General features: G+C 44.6%; 1 protein-coding gene across 2 annotated transcripts in view; it reads left to right on the forward strand.

Annotated features, from left to right (window-relative positions):
* The first annotated feature begins 3,471 nt into the window (after window positions 1–3,471).
* Window positions 3,472–19,877, forward strand: part of kirrel3l (kirre like nephrin family adhesion molecule 3, like) — a 33,997-nt gene continuing 17,591 nt past the window's right edge. The window contains exon 1 of one of the 2 annotated variants that reach the window (XM_074654029.1): window positions 3,472–4,212. In XM_074654029.1, the coding sequence (XP_074510130.1) occupies window positions 4,173–4,212 (40 nt within the window). In that variant the 5' untranslated portion in view covers window positions 3,472–4,172. The remainder of the gene's footprint in view (window positions 4,213–19,877) is intronic. The other variant, XM_074654028.1, reaches the window with a different exon arrangement.

The following is a 19,877-nucleotide window of genomic DNA, read 5'->3' on the forward strand; positions in this document are numbered from 1 at the left end:
CTCACTCACACTAACCTGGGTTTGGCTTCCCAGCTGTGCAAGCTGTTTCTTCCATCAACATGTGTTTACTGGCAGGGGACCCTTATGTTTGCATTACAGGGAGGCAATAAACAGGAAGGCCAGCCCCGGGGTTTGAGAACTACTGTTTGGAGGGAGGGGGGTAACCCTCATGAGGAGCGAGCCCTAATCATTGTGCGGTTCAAGCCTTTAATTAAATGCAGTGCAAAATGTCAAAAAGAAAAAGACTCTTATTTTTCGTGGATGATGTTTTCTGGAACCAACACATGCTGAAGTCCTCAGTGTCCAAATCAACACACTTTGATGAATTTTTCAGTCTTGTGGAGCCTAACCACCTGGTTGAGTTAACAGAGCACATGTGTGTGAGTGTTTTTGTGTGTGTGTGTGAAGGGCGGGGGTGTGTTAACATTAAATTAAGTCGTTTCTTGGTACAATACACATACAAGTGAGAGACTGATTAACCAGATGACTGCGAGGCCTATTATTTTGGTTAATCAATAGAACCTTGAATAACTAATGAACGACATCAAAGAACAAGCCTATAAACAGCCACGGGCCAAGTAATAGACTGCACTGTTTTCATCTCTTTAGAAAAACCTTAGCTTTTTGTTGAAATATGATAATGATTCTGTTCTCTGTTCATTTTAGCGCCCACTGTACGACAATGAACAATAGGCTGATTTTAGATCAAACTGCACCTGAAAAAATTTGTGTTTTGAGTCAACTTCAAAGAAAATAATTAGCAAAAATACTCAATAAGCCTATGGACTTACACTGCATAAAGGTACTTCAGTTTAAAACAACCTCATTTGTGAGTTAACTGAAATAGCAATACATAGTTAGGCTAAATAACATTAGTTGTTTGGGTGGGGGAAGTAGAGAGCAAACAAAAGACATCAGCAGATGTAGTTAATGCTGACAGTTTTACTGGTTTAATCCAGTAATTGATGATTTATTCTTTCAAGTGTTTCAAGATGTTTTAGAGTCAAGTGATCGTTTCACCGTTGGCAAAACATCTGCAGCCGATTCTGCGCTAACGCAACTACTTACACATAATTCACCTTAATTCATTTCCAAATCTGTTGGGTGATGGAGGGAAGGGATTGAACAGGATGCTAATTTTCAACAGTTAAATTTCCTTTTAATCAGAAATTGACCCACGATTGACTAAAGCGAAGGATTGTTCTGTAACTTCATAGAGAAGAAGCTAAAGTTTATGTATAGTTATGACAAAAATAATGCATGGTGGGAAGTCTGTTAATACCATTTTTTAAACGTGAGCATGAAGTTTAGTGACTGAACATTACTTCAACTCATATTGTTAAGTCTCTTCATGATTGTATCACAAATTATGAAGTGAAATTAAGATGCTGTACATGGATTTGGGTTGATAATGGAATATTCTGAAAATAAAGGTTTATATACAGCTATAGTCACCATGAATGGTACCACAATACTGTAATATTTGTAATATAAAGTACATTTACTCATGTACTGTACTTAAAGCTGCAGTAGGTAGAATTGGAGCAAACATGATTAAAAAAAGTTGTATAAAAGTTTTTTTTAAAGCCTGAAAACAGAGCCATGAGGAGGTGCAGAAGTGTAGTTTTCTCTCAGAACACTTAAATTACAATATGCTGAAAGGTTATTATAGACGTTTTGACGAATGATGCTAAAACAAATTCTGCCTACTGCCACTTTAAGTACAATTTGTAGAACTTGTACTTTAACTTGAGTATTTCCATTTCATGGTTCTTTATACTTCTACTCCACATCTCAGAGGCAAATATTGTACTTTTTACTCAACTACATTTATTTGATAGCCTACCTTTAATTACTAGCTACATTGCCAATTCAGATTAATAATACAAAATATAATTCATAAAAAATACATCACCAGCTTCAACATTTTAAAGTTATGTAGGCTACATATCAATGCATAAAATAGTTATAATCCAACATAAATTATTCTGAAATGAGCCGTTCTGTACAACGCACTTTTACTCGATTTACTTCAAGTATATTTTGATGCAAGTACTTTTGTACTTTTAACAATTTTGAATGCAGTACTTTTACTTGTAACAGAGTATTTGTACACTTTGGTATTGCTACTTTTACTTGTGTAAAAAAAAATCTTCCACCACTGCCTATAGGTGATTTGGAGTGATTTGAAGCCGTTCTGTACAATGGACTTTTACTTGATTTACTTTATTTGTACACTTTGGTATTGCTACTTGGACACAATTTGGGAGAAACAGGTGGCTGAGAAAGCAAAACAAATTATCAGCCAACCAGATCACATTCTTTCGGCTGAATTCTCTCTGATGCCTTCAGGCCGACGTTATAATGTGCCCTTAAGGAGCACAAATCGTTACTCCAAGTCCTTTATCCCTTCTGCTGTTAAGCTGCTGAACGCAGACCATACCCATTTTAAATGACTGTTATTTAGAGGAACTTTAAGATATGTTCTTCTTATATATTGTTTCTTTTTTGGGGGGCTTTTATTGCCATAATCCTATGTATTTATATGGTTCTTATTGTAACTTGTCCCTCCAACTGCCCCCATGCCTTTAATATCTTTCCTTTGACTTAACTAATTATTGGTTGTCTGTTGTATGTATGGATGTATGGACTGGGAATGGTACAAATTATTTGCCCCCTTGGGGATAAATAAAGTTGTCTGAACTGAACTGAACTGAACTGAACTTTTACTTGAGTAAAAAAGATCTTCCACCACTGCCTAGGTGGTTTGGAGTGGCATGTTTAAAAAAATTTATCTCTAGATTACAACAAACAGGGACCACATGAATGGGGATTTGAAGTCTCCATGTGGGGCTCCTCCACCCTAAAAATGATAGAGCAGTCATTTATCGCAGAAGAAGTGTTTTAAACACCCTCCCCGTGTTTCTACTCCACATCTCAGAGGTAAATATTGTACTTTTTACTCCACTACATTTATTTGATAGCCTACCTTTAATTACATTGCCAATTCATATTAATGATACAAACTAGAATTCATAAAAAAATACCATGAGCCATTCTGTACAATGCACTTTTACTTAATTTACTTCAAGTATATTTTGATGCAACTTTAAACAATTTTGAATGCAGCACTTTTACTTGTAGCAGTTGTACACTTTGATATTGCTACTTTTTACTTGAGTAAAAAAGATCTTCCACCACTGCCTATGGGTGATTTGGAGTGGCATGTTTAAAAATGTATCTCTAGATTACAACAAAACAGGGACCACATGAATGGGGATTGAAGTCTCCATGTGGGGCTCCTCCACCCTAAAATGATAGAGCAGTCATTTAACTCAGGAGAAGTGTTTTAAACACCCTCCCAGTGACGCCCTGCTCAGCCAATAGCAGGGCCCTGGAGGAGGGGGGCCTGCTGGACCCCCCTGGCAGAGAGGGGCTCCTCACACTCAGAGCTGCCAGATTTGGTGTAGCCCACCACCCCTCCCTACCAGATGACTGTCAGTGCGCATTTCCTATTGGCAAGAGGGAATGAGAAGTAAACAGTAGGGACCGACAGAGGAAGAGAGAGGAGAGTGTGTGTGAGAGAGAGAGGAGCAGTGAGAGAAGCAGTGAGAGTGTGTTACAGTGGGAAACAGAGTGAGAGACTCCAGCAGCGGAGGAGAGGGAGGCTTCAACTTCACCGGGTCTTCATCACTGCGCACTAGTCGGAGGAGGAGGAGGAGGAGAGATATCGCTTTGGAGCGCTGGGCATGCTCGAGGAGCAGGTTGAAGAAGAGTTGGACTGTGGACGAGGCTGCTGATTGAAAACCCGCATGCAGGTTCACTAATGGACTGTTAGAGAGAGAGAGAGCGCAGTGAGCGGTAACAGCTGTGACAAGGAGTCTGAGGAGAAGAAGAAGAAGAAGAAGAAGAAGAAGAAGAAGCTGGTGCAGCAGCGGGGGAAAGTTACACCAACTATGGAGATGCTTTTCTAACTGAGAGTTTACAAACTGTTCGGACCATTCAGAGTCATTCCTTTAAACTGGATGCTATTATAGACGAATCCCAGCAGCGCGCTTGTCCGGTGGTGGAACCATAACCAGCTCAGCCACCGCATATATATATACTGTATATATATACGGAGCGAGTGAATCCTTCCACGCAACACAATCAGCGGCCAGAGCTGCTAAAAAATGACGGCGTTATACCTCATCTTTTGCCTTATGGCCACAGGTAAGACGTGCTTTTGTTCGTTATTGATATAATTGAGCATGCAGGTTGTCTTTATTAATGGAGAGGATGTGGACCGCGCTCTGCTCCACACTCTGTGGCGCGCTGCGTCAAGCCATCCAGCCAGCCAGTGCGCCGTTGGTTGACTGGTATATATGCTGCAGTGCTACAATCCACTGCTTGTTAATTGCCGGTAAATGTTTAATTAGTTTTGAAAGAGTGATTATACAACAGGAGGTTTCACTGTCTGCGAGGAGATGCGGAGCACTGGTGAATAATGGCACTGCGTAATAATGCGGGTGATTGTTTCTGTTCTGGTTCAGATTTTTGGATGTGTGTGAGAGAGAGAGACTGTCTCTGTGTTTTTAGTGGATGAGGTTGCACGAACCGAAAGTTGAACTTAAAAGATTTTTGGGATGCCTTTCTCCGGACTGTGCACAAGCGTTCATTCACAATTGATGTTTTTTAAAATGAGGATGAGATGCTTGGATGATGCTGAGAGGTGATACAGCGCGTGCTCCGCATCCTTCTTTCTTTCCCTCCTGAAGTATAGTAAGTCCGTGCTCCCCCAGATTGATTTCCATGAAACAAAAAAAAAAAACTGATGTGGAGATAATGTTTGCTATACTGGGCCGTTATTGGTCGGGTCTCACGTTTTTTCCCTCCTTGAGTCGTAATCCATCACAGTCTTGGTCACTATGAGCGGTGCGTAAAACAGATAAAAGGGTGCATGGTCTATCATGAGGAGCAGCGCAGTCTCGCGGGTATAAATGTGATGGAGCGAGGCAGATAGAAAGAGAGAGAGTAAGAAAGGGAGAGAGAGAGAGAGAGAGAGAGTGTGAGAGAGAGGGGGGACATTTGTTTTTTTTGGGAGACAAGCAGAGACATAACGCACCTGTCTGCCCTCCTCACCACCACCACCAACACCACCCCCAGCTGCTTTTTGTTTGCAGAATCCAGTTGCCTCCAGGAGTTTGTTTGTAAATCATTATAACAACAACAAAAAAATGTATATCTTATACTCAAACTACCCTATGAGTTGTTTTTTTAATGGAAAAAAGAACATCCATTAATTGCTTTTTGAAAAACAATGCATTAATTTGATGCATGTCTTCCAACCTCATGTATATCACAATGGCAATCTTATTATAAAAAGTGATCCTATAATTAACACCAGCCAGAGAGAACAGAACATCTAGTATAAATATAATCATCATGGAACAAGCAGGCTCTCTCTGAGCAGCTGGTTAAGTGTACTCTAATGATTTAGTGCTGTAAATGTCTTGACGCAATTAACACCAAGCAACTGTTGACTTATCAGCATTTCTCAGAGTTGTTGATAAACTACTTCATGGTATTAACACATTGAGAGAAAACTAATTAGATTTAAATGCGAGAGGAATACGCAGATCTGTGTGTTTTCTGGGAGCAGACAAAGGATGGATTAATGAAATCAAAATCCCCCTTTTTTACTTCTCTATAAGCAGCGTTTTGTGGCTTCCAGACTGAATCGCATGCCGTTCCGCCAGCTATCAAGATCACAAATGGCAAAGCGTGCTTAATAGCCATTTGTTGGGAGTACATCTTTACCTTCAGCCGCGGTTCCGCATGGTTTTGTCATTATTCAAAGCTCCGGGGGAGGGACATGACACCAGTGGACCTCTGCTCCCTGACAGACTAGCAACAGCTGGATGAGAAGGGGCGGTAGGCAGCCAGACAGTGGCATATTCTCCCCCCCCTCAATGACCCCAACTCACATGCACACACAACTCCTCACACACACACACACACACAAATAATGAAAATGGTAACAGCTGCCCTAATTAGAACCTAAGAGACCCCGGACCTCATTTATTGAGCCTCTCTCACAGTCAAAATTTGGCCACAGCACATGACTTCACTTTGAAAATATGTCTATGGCATAAAAGCATACATTTCTATGTATGTAGTCTTGTACAACACAGATAATTTACTTTCTCAGAAAGTCCCCTGGGCTCTCGGAGGAATTGGATTCCACACTGCATCAGTATTCTGAGTAATCTTCAGTGAGCTCTCCTTTGGAACCTTTTCGCTTTGGGTCGCCTGCGTCTCATCGGGCCGAGTTCAAAGGCTGCGAGCCGAGATTACAAGTTTCTTCTCCCTTCCTTCTTAAGTCGTGTCGCCACTCATGTCTCACCATGGTGTGACGCCGTGGAAATTTTCCACCTTTGCTTCTTCTCACAACTCTTTTGCCCCGGCTGCAGAATGTGTGACTATATGGGACAGGAGGACATGAGAGCGTATCTGCTTAATGGGCTGGAGGCGGCTGGCAGACTTTTCACAGAGGGTTGAAAGCCTGTTCACACACATATTTAATGCAAGCACACACTGGCACAAACAGAGAACTGATATGTAGCCGGGGGTGGCGGTGGCGGGGGGAGCGATAAGCCCCTGACCAAGCCCTCTCCTCCCCACCCCAGCATCCTTCCCTTTCCCATTACCAGAGATCTGTCTTTTCCTCACGCTGTGCCGACGTGTTTGCGGACACGGTGGCAGCACGGCCCAAGAGGTTGGTTTTGGGGAAATGTGCATATTTTATGAACCAGCTCTTTGAATTCTTGTGGAGGGAGTCAGAGGGAAACAGAGTTTAAGATGAGGCTGGGGAGCGAGGTGAGTCTTGTTGCAGGGATAAGACTCGGATGTGTCACCACCAGCGTCTCGATGATTAAGCTGACAAGCAGCGGGGAAACACTGAGGAAGACTGCTGAGCATCGTTAACCTTTTCTCCATCTTGTTACTCCTCTTCTCTCTCTCTCTCTCTCTGTCACACACAAACACACACACAAACATACTCTCGAATCTCTCCTTTTTTAGTTTCCCATTTTTCCCCCTTCTATCAATTTCAATCCTCTGTGATACAAAGAGATTGAGGATAGGTGTAGAAAGTTTTGAAGGCGAGAGCCTCAGCCAGCCGACGAGGAGTGTTAAGATACGAGGTGCACAATAGTGCCGACGCAGCAGAATCCGAACAGTCTCGAACAGAAGTGTCTTGCATTATTTAGGAGACAGTCATGGCAAAGATATAGATGAATTTTGGCCTACTTTGATTTCCTGTCTATGTGAGCTCTGCGTAATGGGTTTGCTGCTGGGGTGTGTTGTATTGGGCACTGTATCTGAATTTTCGAGATGCACTTGTGGCCACAAATAAAATGTAAAGATCTGTCCAGGTGTTATAGCTGTAATCTATATCCAAGATATGTATTTTAGTCAAAGGGGTACCTCTGATCTGAGAAGTGAAGCCAATGCGGAAGTGCCTTAAACTTGCATTCTTTCTAATATCCAGCAGGGGGCGACTCCTCTGGTTGCAAAAAGAAGTCTGATTGTATAGAAGTCTATGAGAAAATGACTTCTCACTTGATTTATTACCTCAGTAAACATTGTAAACATGAGTTTATGGTCTCAATTTCTAGTTTCAAGTCTTCTTCAATACAGAATGATGTTCATTTAGTAAATTATGGTCCCATTTAGAGTCAAATAGACCATAAAGCAGTGTTTGCTTGTGTAAACTTGTGATTGTCCGGTCTTGGAGTTTTCTTTTTTTTTCCGTTTTACAAATTTAACAATTTCACAGTGTGTTTTCAGTTCATGACAGTTAATTATAACCTTTTTTTGGTCGCATTAAAACGTCTTATTCGTTCGTCTTATACTTAGCTCCAACTTCTTGTGTCACTAACATGAAACCAAGTTGGTGACGGCCAAAATGCTGAACTCGAGGCTTCAAAACAGCAGTCCACAAACCAATGGGTTACTTATATTCAGTCTATGGTTTTTGTTCTGCTGCCCATTTTAAAGAAACTGCAAAGTTTCTTGTACAAAGCCTCTAGATTTTCACTTTCTTTCGGATGTGCAGACACACTCCCACAGGCACGCACAAGCAGACAGACAGTAATGAATGATCAAGATCTTAAACAATGGCCTGCTGTTTCTTCTCATCCTGGAGACGTGTCTTTGCACACACGCCATTGTCTTCCTGCCCTTCTTCATAAACAGATATCCTCCCACTACCCCCTTCCTGCACACGCACTTGTATACGTGTACGGAAGGAGAAACTGGAAGGAGAAAGGAAACAATGGGGGCTTCATAATATTGCCTGTCTCTAATCAGCTTTGCCATGCGGGTAAACACAGATAAAGAACTTGGCAATGTGTCCCGAGGCTTTTGTTATCAGCTGTTAGCAACTTAACTGGATGTGTACGCTGGTATGGCTCAACACAGGAAGCCAAAAAAAGCCAGGTAGCAAACTGTGGATGGCACTTGGCCTCTTCCAGTATTATTTTTACCTCTACCCGCCCATCCTCTTTTTGTCTTTGCTTTCTCCTTGTGTCTGTGTCTGCACATCCTCACCTTGTCTTCCTCTGGGGCAGTAGGAGGATCCGGGGAGGAAATGACAGGGAATGGGACAATGGAGGGGCCGTGTCAGCTTCCTGCCACCGCCTGGAGTCTTCTTCCCCCATACAGCACTTCAGGCGGTGTACATCATCAGCTTAGCGACTAGTGGAGAGGCGCAAACTTGTTTATTTTTTTTGTACAAACACAGTAATGGAAAGAATAGAGAAAGAGGGATTCTGTGCATGTCATTAAAACAGCCCCCCAAGGGAAACAGTCACGTTTATACAGTAGCAGCTATTTTAAGAAAGACTTGGATTGCATTTATCTCCCCCCTAAAATTCAAGTGTCAGATCCTTTGGGGAGATGTATCACCATTTCAAGAGACCCTAAGCCCAGAAAGCAACATACAACAGGAAAAAATTGCAGACATACTAGACCACACATTCATTTTTATTTTCCAATCAATTCCTCGCCAGGCAAGACAAGAATTTCATATCTCCTGCCGAGACACAGAAAGCAACAGCAAATTGAAATTTATCTTCTGCGTTGCAGCAATATCTGTTCCCGTGTTATCTTCACCAGCCGTGTTCCTTAACCTTGTATTAAAGATAGCTCTGTTGGAGAAGGATTCTGGCAGCTGAGAAGGAAAAAGACAAGTCCAGTTAGGAATACCATCAGACAACATTCATTCAACACTATTGTGATTTATTTAACTCCTCTTTTTTTTTTTACTCCCCTTATAGGACATTTGATTGTCAGTGGCACTTGCTAAATAGGAGATCTGAAATATTTAGCTGGGTGCACCAGGGCTTGTGGCATGTGCACATCATCCAGAAATGACTCACGACGAGGAGCTCACGGAAAGCAACATCCTCACACACACACAAACACACACAGAGGTCAAGGGCACACACTGGGGCAGAGGATGATAAACTGAGATGAGTGTTTGGCATCTTCAGGGCTGTGTGCCCTTTCTGGAGCGATTAGTCAAAGTCCAACTGTCTAATTAATGATGCTCCAGCAATCAGGACATGTCATCTCCTTAACCAACTAGGGCTAAAAACACATTCAAGGAAACAAGAGATCGCCTGCCTGCTGCTCACTTTATTAGTGATGGAAGCAGTGCGTACACTTGTGGGACTAAGTGCTCCAACTACTCGTTACTTGAAGTCCAACCCTCCCTCCCCCCTTCTTCTTATTCTTCTTTTCATCTCTCCTTCCTGACTGTTCATACTGCCTGGAACGCCATGCAGGGCTAATATCGTGTTAGTGACTCAACCATTAACCAAAATAGTGGGTTGTCTGTGGCTCGGCCTCTTCTTCCTCTGCACAATGAAATACTGGAGTGCTGTTGTAGGAGGCTGGGTGAAAGGTTCGGAGAGACGTCTTTTATTTCCATTTTTTCCATTTCGGACGTGGCTGAGAAACTCGCCCTGGGAGGTCTGTTAGAGAAGGCAGCCAATTTGCTATCAACTGAGGGGTGTCAGTCAAAGCGCATCGATCGAGCTTTTAACTGCGGCTCCCTCAATGGCGAAACATGTTAATGTTATTGAGCTGTGTGGAGACGTGAGGAATGGTGAAGTGCGTGGGTGGTGGTTGGACCGGTAGGGGGGTTAAGGTGTGTCTCTCCCCCGCCGTCTGTTGAGGCCAAAGAAAGCCGATGCAGAAACGCCAATGGGCTCAGCGTGAGAAGAGGGGGTAGGGAGAGACAGAGAGAGAGAGAGACAGAGAGAAAAGGAAGGCAGAGAGGGGTCAAAGGGATTTACTGCCAGGAGCCTAGCATTTCAGGTAATGGATATGCTTGTATTGGTGTAAACCAAACCTGCTGTTTTTCTTTCCAGCGTGGCTGAGGTGAAAAAAACAACAAAGGTGTAACAGACTGCAAGTCTGAAGGGGATTAATAGAAAGTTGATATTCCAGCACCTCGGGCTAAACATTAGATCTCAGGTGTTCACTTGGACATGCAGAAAGTGGTTGTGTGCGTGCATGTGTCACTGTGTGAGTGTGGATAGGGAGGGGGGTTGTATGAGGGTGAGGTGAGGAAGGTGTATAGTGGGAGGCTCTTCTGCTTCTGCCACATTCCTGTGAAGCTGCAGCAAGGAGGGCAAGAACACATGGCTAAGTGCTTCCCAAGCTGGCTGAGGTGAACCTATAACACCCCTCCTGGAGGAAGCAGCCCAACCATTGTTCCAGCACATTGCACCCGTCTGACTGAGGCATCCTAGCGCCGCGCAGATCCCAGGGGGGCTGGAAAGAGAACGAGGCAGCGGAGGAGAGGGACTGATTGTTCCCTGCTCAGACTATCCACAGATGGGGCTACGGCACAGGATGCTGGCTGTTTGCTTTAGAAAGTCCCAGGCGTTTGCTTTTTCAGTCGTGGTGTATAGAATGCTCTGGGGGATATAGAGGAGAGGAGGAGAGTGCCAGTGGAGACAACAGCAGGGGAAAGGGAAAGAGAGAGTGGAGCAGAGAGAAAGGGGTAGAAAAAGGACCCTGCCTAATATGATGTCAGTGTGAATATAGTGTCAGTGCCAAGAAGGGAAGACAGATGATACAGCCATACAATGATAGGGTAGTTGGGCGAGAGAGTGCTCAAGTCCCCCCCTTACCTCCCCCCTGTTTCCAGAAAGAGACATATACAGTAGAGCAGGAGATAATGGAGAAGGGAGGGAGAGTAAAGAGAGTAAGCGAGGAAAAAGGAAGGGATGAGATGCAGGGAACCCAGGCTGCATCCATCATGTGGTTTGGTGCAGAAGCCATTTGTACCTATTGTTCTCCATAATTTGTTTTCTCAGAGCCTGCGACGGGAGGGGCGAAGGGGGGGAGAGACAACGCTACGTCGGCCATTTATTTTTGCACTAATTACATAAGTGAGACAGCATAATTAGACGTATGGCTAAATAGACAATAGGCCGAGAGAGAGATGCACAGAGGGAGATAGACAGGGAGGTGTAGATGAATTCAAATAGATGAGAGGCATGCACGGCCCTCTCTATTTCACATTCAAGAGTGCGAGGGAACGCGTTGAAAGAAGTAAAGGGGATGGAGAAGGATAAAGGGAAAGGAAGAGGGAGAGTGGGCCGATGGAAGGGATAAAAGATAAGAGGGAGGGAGAGAAAAGCCCTCTTCACAGGCTGCACTTTGAGGTGCGGCCCAATGCTGCTGGAATAGTCACCTCATTTAATACACCTGCTCAGCGGGAGGGGATAGAGAGATATAAGGAGATGTCGTGAAGAAAGAGAGAAAAGGGCAAAAGAGAAGAGAGGAAAGAGGAGACAGATCTCTTGCTTCTTCAGATCAAAGGCAGAGAGTGGCTACAGAAAGCTGTTTGTTGTGGCTTGTTTGGGAGGGTCTCTGTCTGTGTGGGGTCATGGTTTGACCTGGCCTGCTATTTTGCTCAGGCGGTATTACACTTCAACATACCCTCGAAGGTATCACAGGCAGTTTTCTAGAGAGAGCTGGTGGCGCTCTGCAAGAAAGTTGACGAGAAGATGTTGTCCGAGAGAGAGAGAGAGAGAGAGAGAGAGAGAGAGAGAGAGAGAGAGAGAGAGAGAGAGAGAGAGAGAGAGAGAGAGAGAGAAGTGTGTTAAAACCAGTAGAGAGATTGTACATCTTTTTCAACTAACAGAAAAGCACCATGTTCTGAGGTAGTCAATTGTTGCGTTTCCCAATGTTCTGCGCGTGCTAATGCAGTTTGTGCATCTGCTCAGGTTCACGCGTAGGCGGTGCGTGGGTGTGTTGAGCATGTCACCAGTCTTTCAGGGCTGCGATACAGGGGGAGATAAATAGGCCCTTAATGAAGCCACTCAATCACAAGCCAGTTAAAACAGCTGACCAGAGATTGAGGGGCAGTCAGGCTTGATTGGAGTCCCATTGAAGTCGGTCGAGGGAAGCTCTTGAGCCGTCACACTTTAGATTAGCCATTCACCGCACTATAGACCTCTGGCCTAACTACTCTTCTTTCTCCTAACAGTCCTCTGACACACTATAGTATAGCTGGAGTCGACTCCCTGATTGTGCCGGGGAGTTCTTTAAAAGCCAATTTAAACTCAGTCCTTTGTTTAACTCCCCAGGAACTCAAGCTGGGACATATTGTGTTGGCTGTTGGCTGTGTGTGTGTGTGTGTGTCTTTTATAGGGCCAAGGTTTAAGTTTTGTGTGAGCTGTCTTTGAGCATGTGATGTTTTGTTAAAAAGAACTGGGCGTATCTCAGAACTGGCACAGACTAGTTTTTTGGGTGAAAGAGAGGGTGCATGAGAGAAATCAATGGCCCAATTCAACCTATTACAGCCATGACTGTTGCTGTAATGGTGTGGAAATGGACAGTGGTCATGTGGATTCCCTTTTATACCTTCGGGCTCAGATCACAACTGAAGCTCCGATTCATTTCCTCCCAGCTTTGATTAAAAAAAAAAAAGTACTCGGAGGATTTCAAAGAGTCTCGCATCACATGATGGTAACGAGAGAGGAGATCCATCCGTTTTGTGGTGCGGATGAAACCTCCGTTCTGCCAGGTTTGCCGAGGGACAAACATAACACTGGGCTGCAATTTTCCTTGACAAATAATGACTCCTCTAGTCCGCTCTCCTTCCAGCCTTTGCCTCTTTGATCCCAGGTAATGTGTTAACAAGCAACGGGTTCATGGAATACCCATAACATTAGTGTGTGTATTCACGCCGCGGTGTCGGAGTGTGTGTTTGCACATGTGTGGCTCCATGTGTGTTTTCACACCAATTAATGAATTGCTTTATATGCCTGCTGAGGTGACGATGGCCTGTCTCTAGCAGGACACTGCTTCTTTTTTTTTCTTCTGTGCCCGTGAAGGCCCTCTCTCACACCAACATTAATGGGAGCAGTCTAATTAGTGCTTGTGGTTCCATATAGGGGACCCTGGAAACCACAGCACCATTGTGAGTTGGCCTTATCAGGGGACCACTCAAAAGACAGAGGACCCACTGCACCAGTGAGAAAGTTCACACATATAGGGAGACCTGCTTGGACTCACACTCAAATTAGTGTCCTGTTTAATTGGGATAGGAGCACAAAAGGAAAAGAAGCCGACATTTTTTCCAGATACGTGACCACTGAGGTTCGGCTCCTTCCCGTTTAGCTCGCCCCCGGTAGCGCACCTCCCGCAGGCGACGCAGAAAAAAAATGATTTCGCTCTCCTTCAATCCCCCCTCCCTCACTCCAGATAATTCAATCTGTTCAATATCAAATAATCTCTCCCAGTTTTTCAGCCTATTTTAACGTTATCGCTCAAACGGCTACCTCTGGGGGATGAGCCTCGTTCCACCTTGTTAAAAAAAAAAGAGGAGAAAGGGAGAGGTAGCCCAGGAAAAGAGGGATGGCAAATAGCTCTCGGAGGAGTGCTTTTTAAAAGCCTCTGTTTGTCGTTCTCATGGGCCATATGTGAAACAGCAGCCAAGTAGATTGAAAGAAAGAAAGAAGAACAGTAAGGATGGAGAGATACAGAGGGAGATGAAGGAAGACAACCTACAAGAAAGGAGGCGAGCGTAGGTGATGTGAGTTGTGGTACTTAAGGTTCGGGGCTCTAACTTGCGTCCCACAGCACTTAACATGCCCCCAGCCATCTCTCCTGGCAGTTAATTAGAATCCAATAAGGTTGCCGCCTGTTGGTCATTGTTCCTCCAGTGTGTTTACCCTTTCCAGAGGCTCCATTCGCTGCTTAATCTGCCGAGAAGCTGAATGTCAATAGGTCAGGCCAAGACTCCTGAGCCCTGAGAGAGAGAGAGGGAGAGACAGAGCGAAGGGGGAAGGAGAGAGGATCAGGGGGATGAAGGAAAGGGGTCATTCCTCTCTCCTCTCAATATTTTCCTCAGACGTTCCCCTTCTCGTTGTTGTTATTTTTCCCCTCCTCCCTCCCTCTTGCATCTCCTCTTCTCTTCTTTTCTTCTCACTTCTAATCCGTCCTCTTGATTGTTCTAAGCTGCTTTCAGCCAGCCCCTGGGAGGGTGGGGGGGTTTTGGAGTCTGTTTTAATTAAGATTTAAAAGATGACTCCCTCAAGAAGGCAGATTTAAGAGCAGGATGGACCGAACAAAGTAAATGAATGAAGGTAGGACAGATTGTAGAGAGGGCTCAACAAATATCAGAAATCTTTAAAAGGGAGAAAGTTAAAAAGCTATTATTTTACACACGTGGATGCGCTAGCCGCCCACACATTCACACAAGCGCAGCCAGACTCCGAGGCACTCGAGTGGCTAAGCCAAATGGGATTTTTTTTTTTTCATTTGTAATCAAGCGGCACAATCTATAGATTGATCTCAACTTCCTGTGATTCATACCATATCCTGCGCGGGTGATATGGGATCAGCGGTAGCCAGCAGGGAAGCTGAGGGAGTTATCTCCACACTCTGTCTAATGATCGATCATCTCGCCAGATGGGCTTAAGAGCCTGTAACGCTCCAATTGTTTATCAGTCACAAAACCTGAGGCCATTCTGTAGATGTGACCTGCAAAGAAAGTCTTGTTTTGCAAACAGACAGATAGAGAGAAAAGAGCTTGAGAGACACGTTTCAAAAGTTTAAAGTTTGTTGTCTTTGTAGTGTGACTAGACTTGTGGATAGAAGTCATTCCCTGTGTAAAGTGGTTCTATTTGGGTGGTAATGTCACCACAGTGGAATGGAAGCGCTAGACGTCCCCTTAATTAATAGTCTTATCGTGCCGGGACAAAAGGAGATTTCTCTGTAGAAGCCTGGCCATCAAAGATACCGTCCGGTGTAGCTTTCCTGCTACCGCGCAAACAATGCGTTACAGACAAAGTGTGTGTCCATCTGTGTGTGTCACTGCAGCCCGAGGAAAAGGGCGCGTGTTGCACGTTTGGTAAAACAGTCACATAGCTCACATCTGCCCCTACTGCGAAGCCTACATTCTTCATCCAGAGTAAAGAAAACACACCCCAGAAACAGAGCGGCACAATGAAGTGTTTAAGTTCATTAAGAAGCCACAGACTTCGGTGCAGCCGGTAAGGTGTCAAAAGGCCAAGCAGGGGTCAAGGGCCCAACCCACGGCATTCTCCGCCACGATACATCCCAACACACAGCCACCATATGTCCAGGGTTTCACAGTCAATGAGGCGACCCACCCAGCATGACAAAGACCTATTCACACCCAGTTGACTCTGAGGTAATCTGCAATGCCATGGTATGATTGGGACAGAATGCAGCACTAGTCCAACCGGTGGCCGTTTGAGAAAAACAATACGGAGAAGTAAAAGGAGCGTTAGGGAAAAACCGTACGCAGACAAAGAACTTTACAAAGCATCTTGAGCGGATAAACGCAAGCATGATCTTGCCCTCAGCTTGCTGCAGCTCCATCGCTTGCCTCCATCAAAGCCCCCTGAGATTCTCCCGGCACACTCTGCCTCCGTCACTCACAGCTCCGTTAATAAGGCCAGCAGTAAACGCCAGGAAAGATATGCAGGGATGAAAGATCCTTCTCTCATGTTCTCGCTTTGAGGATGTGTTTCCGGGTGTCAAGGGGAGGGGGGGAAATGCAGCTTTATAGAGTAATGCTGCATTTTAATAGAAACAATAAACCCATCCGCTTATAAAATAATATTTTGCATCCCACATCCTGTTGTGTTGCAGCTCTGGGGGACTTTTGGCAGCCCCCACCTCCACTAAGCTAAAGGTATAGAAGAAGAAGAAGCCCCATGCCAAAGAATAAAGTGTGCGGAGCTCCTGGGGGAGGGATATATCACACATATATTCTTTCACCGCAGCGATTAATATCCGGGAAAAAAAGGTCAAACTTGACTTGAAACGGTCCAGTATATCACAGTTACATTCGGAGGCTGCGTTTCATACATCAATCCCTGCTGTGATGTCTCATCAGCCTGGTCACACAGGAGAGACCCACACGGCACATTATCAAAGATTGATGGGGTGTCCTAGTTAAAGACAGGGGTGGGGGGGGGGTAGGCGACTGGTTGGAGAAGAAGAGAACTTTGCCTTTTCAGAGGTGTTGACTGTGTGGCCTTTTGCAGCCCAGTGCAAACATCATCACTGCAGTTGGCAAACGTTATGCCAGGCTTCACTACTGCGCGACCTCAAGACCTGACCCCAAGATAAACGGGTGGGACTTGCAAATGCAGCCATTTGAGGTCAACGCTCTGACACAAGATGACGCCGGCTGACTCAGACGGAGGGATAAGCCTTCCATCTCCTCCCATCCGCCCTCTTCCTTCACCCTCCCCTGTAACAGAAGACAAAACAAACTGACAGAACAAACAGGCAGATTACCCTAAATCCTTTTTTTTCCTTCTAACACACACAACCTAACCATCTCTTATATCCACTGTTCACCGTCATCCTACCCGTTTCTTGTTCAGAGTGCTTGCTTAATAATTAATTGATTAATTAGTTCGCTCATTAATCATTTATTCATTAATCATGGCCTGATTTTTCTAGAGGAAGCGGCGCAATCTGAAAAAACCCTGACTTCACATTTCACTCTAATTATGCTCCTTTACTAATCAACGCTTAAGAAATGGAGTTTCAGGAAATTAGTTTCCCCCTTCCACCGCTTTTTTTTCTCAACACAAAGCAGGATGTATTGAGGTCGGCAGGTAACGTTCTTTCCCTCCCGCTCTTGTGTTCTGGAAGCTCATAGTCATCAGTAATTTTAAAGGAATGATTCAAGCTATCTGATGAGCAGAATAAAAAATTGATGTTAAATTAAAACTTGCCTTTTCTCCACCTCGAGATGAAAAGGGAAGAGAAATTCTGGTCACAGACTAACCACAGACATTGATTCATAAATGGCAATTTGAAGGCCGTTTGTAAGAAGAGAGAGGCGGCGGCATTGTGAATCACACACTTATTGTTTTCACTGGCTCTCCTGGGAGAGGAGGTAATTTGTTTAATCGCCAGGAGTTATGTTCTCTGGACAGAGAGATGGGGAGATAGGATGGTTCAGAAATATCTTCTGTAATGTGGGGCGAGTGGGAGAAGAGAAACAGTTTAAAACAGGTTTAATTAGAAGTGTTTTTGTGCCTTTGTGTTTCCTGTTGGATGCAGAGTTCACAACACAGCTCAGCTGTGCTTCCTCTGAAGGGGCTCTTGTCAGCTGCTGACGAAAAAGAATTATGCATCAAATTAAAGAGAGCTCCAGTGAAATGGAGGCAAGTCGGGCATTAACCTCTAAGCTTTAAAAAGCACACATATTAAGCAACACTAATGAGACTCTCATTGAGCTCACTGTGTTTTATATTCAAACGCACACAAAAGCACAGCTTTGACTTCAATGTGCCATTGAAGGAGGTTGTCTCTCTTATTCATCTCACCAGCAGCAAACACTGCAGGAGTGAACAATAGCGTACAGTAGATGGCCCTTTTACTCTAATGAGATGCATACATTTACAACATTACCACCCTCATTAAAAAATAATAATAAAGGGGGGAAAAAAAGTATTAATTATGAAACGCACTACTTCCTATCGTGAAGAGCCAAGGGGGTCTCCACTGGGCTCAATTAGCAAGAGTAGGCCGCAAATCCCCAGACTAAATTAATTGACACCCCAGGGCATTAGGCCCAGAGTCCCAGTACAGAATCTATGTGGAGAATTCCTTTGTTTTCATTTCCTTTTAGAAAAAGCAAGAGATGGAGGCAATTTAAACATGATCTCCTCATTGTTTTATGGATTTTTTAATCTATTATTTATTTATATATTTGTTGTGTTTACTTGTCATGTCTGCGGCAATGATAAAGATTTACCTTTTTAAAATGTATTCCTGCCCCATCTTTGAGAAGCCTTTCCATCACATGTTGCGCACCATTGCCGTTTTATCCACGTCGTCAGCTGTTGTGCACACACTAAACCAGGGCTTTTGCAAACAGCACAAGAAGTTAATGATTTAAAAGCACAGTAAATTATACTGAAAGCCCTTCCATCCAAACACTGAGGAAAAGAGAGGGGGGGGATGGAGCCAGAGGAGAGGGAAATTGTTGGGATACAGAGACAGAAAGAAAAAGCGAGAAAGAAGCAGGGGGGGACAGAAAAGGGCTGGAACTGTGACACACATCCAGCCAGCAGCTGTCTTGCAGTGAAAACACCAGGGGGTAAGCAGGAATGACACGAAATGACAAGACTAGCTCAATCAACATCTTGTCAACACTGCTGGCTGATGTGTACAGACAATTTCATACCGCCACCACTGGCTCCCTCCCCCTTTTCTCTCTCTCACTTTTTTTTTTTTTATATGGCTTTTTTATTTCCTGTCCTCCTGCCAGCCAGCCAGTCACTTGCTATCTGTCTACACGGAGTCAGCTCTCAGCTCTTTGGCTGTTGGCTTCAGAGTGGTGGTGGTGGTGGGGGGGCTGTTTAAAAGCTGTGCTAGAATTATACTCAGAGAGATGCTTGTGCCCACTAGAAACCCTAAAGATATGGGAGTGTGACAGTGAGTGTGCGCCTATGTGTGTGTGTGAGAAGACAGTATAAGAATGAGTGTATTTATGGCACATTGTCGGGCACTGCAGCACAGTGACTGCGCGAACCATTCACACTGACTATGTCACATCAGCACTCTTGGTCCCCCCCTCCCTCCACAGCCTCCTCCCTTCTTCCCCTCCTTGTGTGCATACCACTCTATTACTCTATCCACTGCATCTGCTGTAGCAGGTACCCGGGGAGAAACTCTGCCGCTGCTCGCCCATGCGATCAGCCTCTCTGCCGCCCTGATGTGTGCAGCGCCCTATTCCAGCAGAGAAAAACCTCGTGGTGACAGCCTCGGAGACAGACTGATTACAGCGTTCCATCAATCCCCTCTCATGGCCCCGCTCCTTTGCAATTGGAAGCTGACAGGAGCCCACTTTTTCCATTTTTACCGTACCTCAGTTTTTCCGGTCTTTCTAACATGTAGTGGCCCTTTTTTTTTTTTTTCTCCTGTTGTTCCCCCCCTCCTTCCTTCCCTGCTTTCTTGAGTGTTGTGTTGACAAGCTGACACAAACCCCTGTGATTTTCACACCAGGGGATGCAGAGTGCGGGAGAAAGGGACAGGGGATACAGGAGAGAGGAGAGAGAGAGAGAGGGAGAGAAAGTGCAAGGAAGATGCTGGCAAGAGATGACAGCTGACACGGAAAAAGCAGAGGGATGGCAGAAAGAGGCACGGAGAAAGCAAATCAACAATTAGTAACACCTTACATAACTCTCAAAGGGGGCCTGCTAGGCATTGATTTCAGGGATCATGGCTCACTGACTGTAGACGTATGAGTGATAAACAGAGGAATGAGAGGATGGGGCTGGATTGTGGAGGAATGGAAGAGAATGCCCTGGGTG

Source organism: Sebastes fasciatus, chromosome 12, assembly GCF_043250625.1.
Source record: "Sebastes fasciatus isolate fSebFas1 chromosome 12, fSebFas1.pri, whole genome shotgun sequence".
NCBI lineage: Eukaryota > Metazoa > Chordata > Actinopteri > Perciformes > Sebastidae > Sebastes > Sebastes fasciatus.